General features: G+C 37.2%; 1 protein-coding gene across 1 annotated transcript in view; it reads right to left on the reverse strand.

Moving 5' to 3' along the window:
- Positions 1–12544, reverse strand: part of RAD51C (RAD51 paralog C) — a 31295-nt gene that overhangs the window by 15341 nt on the left and 3410 nt on the right. The window contains exons 3-5 of the mRNA XM_040244205.1: positions 12154–12320; positions 9874–10007; positions 2276–2407 (exon numbers count right to left, since the gene is read on the reverse strand). Of these exons, the coding sequence (XP_040100139.1) occupies positions 2276–2407; positions 9874–10007; positions 12154–12320 (433 nt within the window). The remainder of the gene's footprint in view (positions 1–2275; positions 2408–9873; positions 10008–12153; positions 12321–12544) is intronic.

Below are 12544 nucleotides of genomic sequence, written 5' to 3' on the forward strand. Positions count from 1 at the left end.
GACAAGTTAAAAGCAATATGTGATTCCAGCTGGCAAAATGAACTGGGGGAAAAACTGTTATGAAGGACATCACTGAGATAAGTGACAGAACTAAAATATGGATTAAATGTTAAAGTTGCATAATATTAAATGTCCTAAATTTGATAACTATACTCTGGATACCATACGAGACTATTCTCATTCTTAGGAAATATATACTGAAGTATTATTAGACAAGTGGGTATGATGTGTGCATATATTTTAAACAGTTTAGAAAAATATACACATAAACTCTGTGTGTGTGTGTGTCTGTGTCTGTGTGTGTGTACAGAAAGAGAGTGGGGAGAGAGAATAAGAATGAAAAAGCAACTCTTGGGAAATGTTATATGGGAATTCTTTATACTATCCAAATCAGCAAAATGAATTGTATCTTTTCCCCAGTGAACTATAAACAACAACAACAAAAAAGAATTCCCATTCATTGATGTACAAAACATACTTTGGAATACACTTTCTGGGAACAATTTGCTAATACCTAACAAAATGAAAGAGAGATATCCCTTTTGGCTTAATATTTTCAGAAGTAATTGGACACATGGACAAAGAAGCATATATTAAGTTGTTGACTCTAAACAATGGGTGACATTTCATGTTGTTTAGACTACTCTTTTTTTTGCAGTGGTGGCAGGGAGGAGCTGCACTTCATAGCTGGCGGCACCTCAGCAACCTGAGAAAGGAACGAACCTGCGCCACGGCAATGAAAGCCTGGAATCCTAACCACTAAGCCACCAGGGAACTCCCTAGATTACTTTTTTAATCAGAAAAGATGAAGCTCTCTCTTAAAAAACAAAAGCAAAAACCTAAGGAACTATACAACCCATTATCCTTGAGTGCCCCCTACTGGGGACTCTTCACTAACACAACGCTAAATTACAAATCGGGCTTCCCAGGTAGCTCAAGGGGTGAAGGACCCGCCTGCCAGTGCAGGAGAACGGTTTGATCCCCTGGAGGCGGAAATGGCAACCTTCTTCAGTATTCTTGCCTAAAAAAAAACCCCTTGAAAAGAGGAATCTGCCTGATGGGCTACAATGGGATCACAAAGAGTTGGACACGACTGAACATGCAAGAAATTACAAATTAATGACAAGAAATAATTCAAAACAGGACACCATGTTTTGAGCATATGCAAAGAAAAAAAAATTAGAAATTCAAAAGAAAAAATGTACGTTTTGAAGTGTGTGTGTGTGTGTGTGTGTGTATCAGTGGTGGGATGAAGCTGCAGAGAGGGAAGTGCAAACAGGCAGTTAAAAAAAAAGTTTTTTACCTCACTCCTTTTTTATCTCTTTACTTCTGAGCTCATCTTTACCTCTCTCCTGACATTACATATCTGGAAGAGTCAGCTCCTCCTCTAAATATCTAGGCTGTTTACACAATTTTTCTACCCAACTGAGTGTGTGATTCTACATTATGTATTAATCAAAGACTCAAGAATAAAAGAAAAATGGCAATGTTGGAAGAGCTTACCTGAGAAACATCAAGTATATTACAAAGAAAACAATGTAATTATCAAAGGTGGCATTTCTTTATCAAACAAAGTCCATTTTTATAATTCAGCATCTTAATTATGCTTTTTACTTCCCAGGAAAACTGATACACAACACTCCAACTGGATTTAATTTGTTTTATAGAAACCAAACTGAAACAAAACTACATTCACAATTGTACACTGGGGCTTCCCTGGCTGTCCAGTGATTAAGAATCCACCTGCCAATGCAGAGGACATGCATTCAACCCCTGGTTTGGGAAGATTCTACATGCTATATGGTTAAGTTAGCCAAAATTACTGAGCCAGCACTCTAGAGCCTGAAAGCCACAGGTACTGAAGCTACGCATTTAGAGCCTGCGCTCTGCAACAAGAGAAGACACCACAATGACAAGCCCTCACACTACAATGAAAAATACCCCTGCTTGCTGCAACTAGAAAAAGCCCATGTGCAGCAACAAAGATAGCCAAAAATATATATAAATATTTTAAAAAAGAACTGTATGTCCATACTATTTGCTTTCAGTCAGACAAATTTTATATTTTGCTATTTCTAGATTTTAATTTAAATTTTTTTTTTTGTCATATTGCACAACATGCAGGATCCTAGTTCCCTGACCAGGGATCAAACCTGTGCTCCCTGCACCAGAAAAGTAGAATCCTAACCACTGAACCACCAGGGAACTCCCTACATTTGAACATTTTATATAATCGTGACTTTATAACAAAACTTCCTTTATTAATAATACTTACAGCTAATCTGTGGTTGTTTGCAAGGCTGATCATCTGTTGGGCTAGGCCATTTAATAATCGAGTACGAAGGGACAGGTCATCTAGGTCATGACGAAATGGAAAAGCAATACCATCCACTATCACTAATCGAACCTAATTACAAGAGATAATGATATTAAGTTTGGTATTTAAAATAAAATAACAAATGGCAACCACAAAGCAGAGTGCATTACAGAAAAAAAGAAACAAAATTTTAAAATTCAGCGTTCTATTTCCTACTTTCCAAAGACTTTATTTTGGTCAGGTAGAAAGCTATTCAGTGCTTTCTGCACTAGTCACCAGAAGTTAGAATAAACTCTAGTTTGATAATTTATCATCTTAAAAAAATAATTCAATAAAAAAAAGCAATTACAATTTTCTCATAATTTGCCACTATACCCAGTCTTCACAGAGGTGGACCAATAAGAAACACTTTTAAAATCTTAGTAAAATCAATTTTTCAATTAAATGTCAATTTTATCTTCAGGATTCCTTTTATGTTAAAAAAAAACCCTCTCAAATATTAAATTATAAAAGATTTTTCAAACACTTAATTTTTGGTATATTTTTCTTTAATTTAAAAAATACTATAGGGCAACTAACCATTACAGAATTCAGCAAGAGGCAAGTTTGTTTTGAATTCTAATCAACAAAGTTTACTTATAGATGATAAATAAACATTTTCATGACAGTTTCATTTCTAATAATGGCTCCTATGGTGAAGTTAGAATAATATATAACCTAAGATCCAAGAACAAACAGAATCTGGAAACTAATCCCCTTGTAAACAAAATATAACAAAATTATATATTTTTTATAAGGACTAGGCAAAAGGAGAAGCTTTTGTGAAGCACTGTCTTAGTAAGCTGTTTTTATATCTTTCATTCATTACTTCATTCAACAAATATTTGATACCTACTATATGCTAGTCACTGTTCCATGGACTGGGGAACGAGAGACAAGATCCTTGATCTTTTGGAGCTTATGTTCCAATGGAGTAAGGGACAATTTGTATGCAAACAAATATATGAATAATTTCTTTTTTTAAACTCAAAAGATTACAAAGGATATAACTCAGCACCATATGATCCAGCAATCCCACTCCTGGGCATGTATCTGGAGAAAACTGTAATTCAAAAGACACATGCATCCCAGTGTTCATAGCAGCACTATTCAAATAGCCAGGACAGGAAAACAACATAAATGTCCATCAATAGATGAGTGGATAAAGAAACTGTGGAGTATATATCCGTGTATAATGTGTAAACATATACATTCAATGGAATACTACTCAGCCAATAAATAATGCCATGTGCAACAATACAGATGGAACTAGAGATTATCATACTAAGTGAAGTAAGTCAGAAAAAGACAAATATCATATGATATCACTTATATGTATAATCTAAAACATGACACAAATCAACTTATTTACAAAATAGAAACAGACTCACGACATAGAAAAAAACATGGTTACTAAGGGGGAAAGTAGTGGAGGGATAAATTAAGAGTATGGGATTAGCAGATACAAACTACTATACATAAAAATATTTAAACAACAAAGTCCTACTGTATAGCACAGGGAATTATACTTACTATCCTGTAATAAACCATAAACAATAAACTATGGAAAATTCTGAAAGAGATGGGAATACCAGACCACCTGACTTGCCTCTTGAGAAACCTGTATGCAGGTCAGAAGGCAAGAGTTAGAACTGGACATGAACAACAGACTGGTTCCAAATAGGAAAAGGGGAACGTCAAGGCTGTATACTGTTACCCTCCTTATTTAACTTATATTGCAGAGTACATCATGAGAAACGCTGGGCTGGAAGAAGCACAAGCTGGAATCAAGATTGCCGGGAGAAATATCAATAACTTCAGATATGCAGATGACACCACCCTTATGGCAGAAAAGTGAAGAACTAAAAAGCCTCTTGATGAAAGTGAAAGAAGAAAGGGAAAAAGTTGGCTTAAAGCTCAACATTCAGAAAACGAAGATCATGGCATCCGGTCCCATCACTTCATGGGAAATAGATGGGGAAACAGTAGAAACAGTGGCTGACTTTGTATTTTGGGCTCCAAAATCACTGCAGATGGTGACTGCAGCCATGAAATTGAAAGACACTTACTCCTTGGAAGGAAAGTTATGACCAACCTAGATAGCATATTCAAAAGCAGAGACATTACTTTGCCAACAAAGGTCTGTCTAGTCAAGACTATGGTTTTTCCAGTAGTCATGTACTGATGTGAGAGTTGGACTGTGAAGAAAGCTGAGCGCTGAAGAACTGATTCTTTTGAACTGTGGTGTTGGAGAAAACTCTTGCAAGTCCCTTGGACTGCAAGGAGATCCAACCAGTCCAACCTAAAGGAGATCAGTCCTGGGTGTTCACTGGAAGGACTGATGTTGAAGCTGAAGCTCCAGGACTTTGGCCACCTGATGCGAAGAACTGACTCATTTGAAAAGACCTTGATGCTGGGAAAGATTGAGGGCAGGAGGAGAACGGGACGACAGAGGACGAGATGGTTGGATGGCATCACCGACTCAATGGACATCAGTTTGGGTAAACTCCAGGAGTTGGTGATGGACAGGGAGGCCTGGCATGCTGCGGTTCATGTGGTCACAAAGAGTTGGACATGGCTGAGCGACTGAACTGAACTGAATAAACCATAATGGTAAAGAATATGAGAGTATGTATATATACGTATAACTGAATTACTTTGCTCTACACCAGAAACTAACACAAGGTTGTAAATCAACGTGTCAGTTAGAAAAAATGTAAAGGACATAATTCAGGAATAGTCAGATGGAACAGATGCATAGAGAAGGTATGGGGAAGGGACACAGAGCTTCCAAGTTCTTTCCCAGAGCCATTCTCCTAGCACTTCCACAGGTTCACCAACTCAGAAGTTCTGAATAAGATAATTTATGATAATGACAGGGGCTATAAAGAAACTCAAACCAGGTGGAATGACAAATAAGTAGGTGGTGGGTTGAGGCAAACTTAAGACTAGATATGAGGAGACATCAATAAAAAGGCAGGCAACAGAACTGACTCCTGGTGGAGAAGGAAATGGCAACCCACTCCAGTACTCTTGCCTGGAGAATCCCTTGGACAGAGGAGTCCATGGGGTCGCAGAGTCGGACACGACTGAGCAACTGACACACTAAATTGAGGAGATACTGGATGGTGCAAGGGTACACTGTATCTACTCTCCCATCTCCTGCAGGAAGCAAGATGGGGCAGGTAGCACCTAGAAGGCAGGATGGCGCCCCCCACCCCCATCCCTTCTAGAAGTCTTGGGGCCTCAGTGCCTGCAACAGCTGGCTTTGGGCAAATAAAAGACTAAGTTGTTTAAAAAATAATAATAAATTAATTATTAAAACAAACAAAAAAAAAAGAACTGACTCCAGGCTAAGAACTTCTAGGAGAGAAAGACAACTCACATATATTACGAACAGGAAGGTCAAAGGCTCTAAGACACAAACAGGTTTGGTATGTTTAAAGGGTCAGAAAAAAAGTAGTGAGGAGGAGTGACAGGAAATGACAGAAAGGAATAGTGGTGTGCTGAGGCCAAATGCTACAGCTCTTGAGCCAAGAGCTAAGTTTTTAGAAGTTTTACAAATCCATCATCAAATATGGTCATCTGTAACAAACTATACAAATTTATGAGTAAATGAATTATATTAAAATATGGATGATAAATACTGAAAACCCACCCCTCCTACATTTGACTATCATCTATGCTCTTCAGGTTACTTACATCCATTTTGCCTTTATAGTGGGAACACTACTTAATGAGGCACACGGTTTCTTCTCTACTCCATGTCCAGTGACAGACTTGAAATCAGCTATGATAGGAGCATTTTCTACATGGAAACCAGCAAGCAAATGAGCTACAGATCAAGATTTGATTTGTTTTGCTGTCTAGACTTCTAATAAAGTGCTGGAAAAAAATGTCATAATCAGATTGATCTTAAAAATGTGTCCGTAGGGAACAGACTAGTGGTTGCCAAGAGGGAGCAGGATGAGGGAGGGGTGGTCTGGAAGTCTGAGACTGGCAGATGCAAACTATCAACATTATATGTAAGATGGATAAACAACAAGGTCTTATTGTATAGCACAGGGAACTATATTCAATATGCTTTGATAAATCATAATGGAGAAGAATATGAGAATATGTATAAGTGAATCACTGCAGTACAGCAGAAATTAACACATTATAAATCAACTATATGTCACTAAAACTTTTTCTAAATTATTGTGCCTACATCTATTACATTGTGAACTACACCAAAAAATTGAGCAAATATGCTACTACTTCTGGAAAATGAATTCAATAACTAGGAGTGATCATTAAATCAAAAGAAGGAAAATGCTGCACAGGAAATTACTATATAATTACATGTTTGTGTTCTGGGGTATCTGTAAGGAGTCCCAAATACCAAGGGCATCCAAGGACCTCTCTGCTCAAATCAGAGCGGGTACATATCCTAATCTATAATGGAAGAATGGAAATAAGTCTATTTCCCTCTCCACAGTACAGATTTTATTGAAACTGGCTGAATTACAAACATCTGGACCTTCTGCTAAGTAGTAACTGTCACACTGATGACTTTTCTCCTCCAAGTTTAGACAGCAAGTTCCTGAATATACTCTGGTGAGTTTCCGTGATCTATCAATACGGAGATTATACTGAATAATGGAAAGTCAATGAATGACAGAGTTTGAGAGGGTAGGATAAAACAAGCATTGTCAAAAAACAAAAAAAAAACCCAAGCATTGTCATTCAACTCAAGCTGTCATTCAACAGCTGAAATTAAAAAGTTACCAATGTGAATTTCTTTTCTTTTTGGCCTCACCCTGTAGCTTGCGGAATCTTAGCTTCCAAACCAGGGATTGAATGTTAGCTTTCTTAGCAGTGGAAGGGCAGAGCCCTGACCACTGAACTGCCAGGGAATTCCCCAGAAAATAATTTATAACCAGAAATAAATGGTAACTAGAGCTTATCAATGAATGTGGTTAAGCTGCAAGATAAGAGATTAATACACAGAAATCTGCTGCATTTCCATACACTAACAACAAAAGATCAGAAAGAGAAACTATGGAAACAATCCCATTTGCTGTCTCATCAAAAGAATAAAATACATAATAATAAACCTACCAAAAAATAAAAATAAACCTACCTAAGGAGGCAAAAGATGTATACTCCAAAAACTATAAAATGGTAATGAAAGAAACTGAAGATGACACAGATGGAAAGATATATCATGTTCTTACACTGGAAGAATCAATATTGTCAAAATAACTACACTATCCAAGGTAATCTACAGATTTAATGTAATTCCTATCACATTACCAAAGGCATTTTTCACAGATCTAGAAGAGAAAAAATTTTAATGTGTAAGGAAACAAAAAAGGCCTCAAATAACCATAGCAATCTTAAGGAAAACAGAGCTGGAGGAATCAGGCTCCATAACTTCTGACTCTACTATAATGATATGGTAATCAAAAACGTGTGGTGCTAACACAAAGACAGACTTATAGATCAATGGAACAGGACAGAAAGCTCAGAAATAAACCCATGCACCTACAACCCATTAATATACCATAGAGGAGGCAAGAGTATTCATTGAAGGAGACAGTCTCGTCAATAAGTGGTGCTGGGAAAAGTTGGACAGCCAGGTGTAAAAGAATGAAATTAGAACATTCTCTAACACCACACACATAAATAAACTCAAAGTGGATTAAAGATCTAAATGTAAGACCAGATGCTATAAAACCCTTAGAGGAAAGTACAGGCAGAACACTCTTTGCCATAAATTGCAGCAATGTCTTTTTGGATCATTATACCTCCTGCTGCTGCTGCTGCTGCTAAGTCACTTCAGTCGTGTCCGACTGTGTGTGACCCCATAGACGGCAGCACACCAGGCTCCGCCGTCCCTGGGATTCTCCAGGCAAGAACACTGGAGTGGGTTGCCAATTATACCTCCTAGAGCAATGAAAATAAAAATAAACAAATGGGACCTAATTAAACTTAAAAGTTTTTGCATACCAAAAGAAACCATAAACAAAATGAAAAGACAACCCACAGAATGGGAGGAAATATTTGCAAACGATGTGACCAAAATATATTTATCTTCAAAATATACTAACAGCTCATGCAGCTCAATATCAAAAAAACAAACAAACCAATCAAAAAATGGGCAGAAGATATAAGTAGAAATTTCTCCAAAGAGGACATAAAGATGGCCAAAAAGCACATGAAAATATGCCCATTACTAGAGAAATGTATATCAAAACTTCAATGAGGTAATCAGCTCACACTGGTCAGAATGGTCATTATCAAAGTCTAGGAAAAATAAATGTTGCGGAAGATGCAGAGAAAAAGGAATCCTCCTACATCGTTGATGTGAATGTAAATTCCCATCGTAAACCACTATCCTAAACTTGTACTCTAAAGAACTAGAAAAAGAACAGCAAACTAACCCCAAAGAAAGCAGAAGAAAGTAATACACATTAAAGTGGAAATAATCAAAACAGACAAAAGAGAAACAATTGGAAAATCAATGAAATCAAAAATTGATTCTTTGAAAAGATCAACAAAATTGACAAGCCTTTAACTAAAATGACTAAGAAAAACAGAGACGATGCAAACCACTCCAATCAGGAATGAAAATAGGGACTTACTACCAACCTTATAAAAATAACAATTGAAGAGAATATAGTGAACAACTGTATGCCAAAAAATTAGATAACCTAGATGAAATGGACAAATTCACTGAAAGAAACAAACTACTAAAACCTGCTAAAGAAACACAGAAAATCTGAATAGATTTGCAATAAGTAAACAGACTGGGAAGTGACAGTCACTCAGTGGTGTCCAGCTCTTTACAACCCTATGGAGTCTAGCCCATGAGGCTCCTCTGTCCATGGAATTCTCCAGGCAAGAATACTGGAGTGGGTAGTCACTCCCTTCTCTGGGGGATCTTCCCAACCCAAGGCTCAAACCTGGGTCTTCTCCATTGCAGGCAGATTCTTTACCATCTGAGTCACCTGGGTAGCCCAAAAGAGACTGAATCAGTGATCAAAAGCCTTTCAATAAAGAAAAGAGCAGGAACAGATAGCTTCATCAGTGAATTCTATAAAATGTTTAAAGAATTTATACCAATCCTTTTCAAACTACTCTGAAAAGTAGAGAAGGAAACTTTCTAACTCATTTTATGAATCCAGTATTATACTGATACCAAAGCCACAAAAAGACATCCCTAGCAAAGAAAACCAGAGACTGGTGACAGACACAAAATTCTCGATAAAATACTAGCAAACGCAGTCCTTTAGTATACTGAAAGGATTACATACCATGATCAAGCGAGATTTATCCTTAGGAGTACAAAGGTAGTTTAATATGAAAATCAATCAATGAAACACGCCAGATTGACAGAGCGATGGGGGGGGAACCCACATGATAGTCTCAACTGACTCAGAAAAAGCATTTGATAAACTCTAACACCTTTCATGATAAAAGTAATCAACAAATTGGGGATAAAAAACAGCCTGATGAAGATGGAGCCATACCTTTGAATGTTCTGAAAGGAAGTCTGAAAGCAGATAAACTTGTGCCAGTAGTTCTGTGTAGTCACGACAACGAAAATAATAAATATGGGAAAGAATATTTTCAAGAGTGAAGTCCTGCAAAGCCTTTGGGTGCTCTGAAATAAGTAACAAAACAATCTTAAAATAATTAGTTTTACCTGTCATCTCACAAACTATCATTTCAAAATTCCTGACCTCTTATTTTCACCTTTTCCACTGTCTCCTTATATATTATGCTATCCAGAAATTGTTTGTACATATAAAGACTAGAGTTTTAACATCTATGTCTCCGTATTTGTTACTGCCTTCCATTGAACAGAAGTATCATAATGGAATTTCTTTCTGTTTTTTTTCATAAGACTCAAATTAAGAGTTAAAAGGAAAAATGTTCAAAGGAAGCATATTTTTCCCTTAAAAGCCATATCATAATTTTATATTTAAGTAGAAACAATGATATAAAATTCCCTTAGATTGGATTTTTAAAAATAACCAGATTGGTTCTGTACAGAGAGAAACTAGCTAAAAATCACTGCATTTTAAAATGTACTTAAGTTTTAACACTGAAATAAAAAACAATTAATTAAATTTCAGAGAACACTGCCTATTACAAATATATATTTAAGAAATTAATTTTTAACCAAAAAGTTAAAAACTTAATCACATACCAGTCGTTAAGAACTATATTCCAGTGCTACATCCACAATATTTACAATAAGATCCTAAGACACTATTACAAATTATATCTGTGACATGGATAGCTTGACCGACTTTCAGTAGACATATTGGTCACTGGTTAAAAAGGACACCTAGTACTCCAGTGCAAATAAAAATATCCAGCTGATTATATTCACTTAAAGGGAATACAAGCATTTTATGAAAAACATTATGTTTTTTAACATTTCTAGAGAAAATAATAAGCACCACACATCCAAAAAACAAAATACAATAAACCGAAAGAAAACAGTCAAACCAGAAACCATGTAGTTTTATGAGTAACTTCTTGGACTGCAAGGAGATCAAACCAGTCAATCCTAAAGGAAATCAGTCCTGAATATTCATTGGAATGACTGACGTTGAAGCTGAAACTCCCAATAGTTTGGCCACCTGATTCGAAGAACTGACTCATTGGAAAAGACCCTGATGCTGGGAAAGATTGAAGGCAGGAGGAGAAGGGGACGAGAGAGGATGAGATGGTTGGATGGCATCACCGACTCCTTGCACGTGAGTTTGGGCAAGCTCTGGGAGGTGGTGATGGACAGGGAAGCCTGATGTGCTGCAGTCCATGGTGTTGCAGAGTTGGACACAACTGAGCAACTGAACTGAACTGAATACAAGAACTCGAATACAAATTACCTTTAAAAAAACTTTTAAGCAAAACACTATATTTCCACATAATAAGGACAAAAAATCTTCTCAACACTTTAACAGTACAATTAATACAGTCGAAAGTCAATTACATACTACGCAGAGCCATATAAGGTCAATTGGCTTAATGTTCCAAACATTTCCAGACATGATTTTTCAAGGTCACCCTTGGTTTTCGGAAAAACCAGTACAAAAGTCAACATACACTGAATACATTCAGACAACCTTTACTTATACTAAGGTGTCCAACAACACTAGCTTACACCTGGCAGGCCAGAGCATGATGATTTGAAGTCATACACTGACATACACACAGATTTTCTCCCAGAGCTCCTGCAGTAAAAAGTGAGGGCCATATAAGGTGAAGAAGAGGCAACTCCAGGTGCAGCATTTTCAATTTGTAAGAGAAGTATGAGTTTTTTACTAGTACACAGTCAAGTTATTAAGCTTCATGTTCTAAAGTGAAAGTGAAGTCGCTCAATTGTAAGACTCTTTGCGACCCCATGGACTGCAGCCTACCAGGCTCCTCAGTCCATGGAATTTTCCAGGCAAGAGTACTAGAGTGGGCTGCCATTGCCTTCTCCATGTTCTCCTTCTCCATGTTCTCCTTCTTCATGTTCTAAGTGGTCTCTTATTAAGGCTTAAAAGTAAAAGCCCCTCAATCCTGCCGGACTCTTTGCAACCCCACGGACTATACAGTCCATGGAATTTTCCAGGCCAGAATATTGCAGTAGGTAGTCTTTTCCTTCTCCAGGGGATCTTCCCAACCTAGGTCTCCCGCATTGCAGGCAAATTCTTTACCAGCTGAGCCACAAGGGAAGCCCTATTAAGGCTTGAGATGGATACAAATGCAAATTACTTTCATTATACTGAAAAAAGAGCACTTGGCTAACTTACCTTCTCCCATATGTGTTCCTGCTATAAGCTGCAGGTGCTGAATGCAGGCAGTAGCAAGGTCTACCACTCTATCAACCATAAAACTCCCCTCTGTATCGATAAAAACTGCTTCACCTTCCACTCCTCCAAAACATTCTGGTATCTGCACATCTACTGCCAGCTGCATACTGTCAAGAGAAAGAACTGAAATGACCAAATCATTATCATAATCATCAAAGCAGTGCTGTTCAAACTCCAGATCACTAACCTTTAAATACCAGTAAATATTTTATAGGCATAAATATACTCTGCAAGGCAACAGAGATGGTTGACTCTCCATAGTTCCAAACATATGTCAATCAGTTGACGCAAGGATTAGGGGGAGGGTATACCTATAAAACCACAATTAAGG

The sequence above is a fragment of the Oryx dammah genome, unplaced genomic scaffold (genome assembly GCF_014754425.2).
Source record: "Oryx dammah isolate SB20612 unplaced genomic scaffold, SCBI_Odam_1.1 HiC_scaffold_8, whole genome shotgun sequence".
NCBI classification, from domain to species: Eukaryota; Metazoa; Chordata; class Mammalia; order Artiodactyla; family Bovidae; genus Oryx; species Oryx dammah.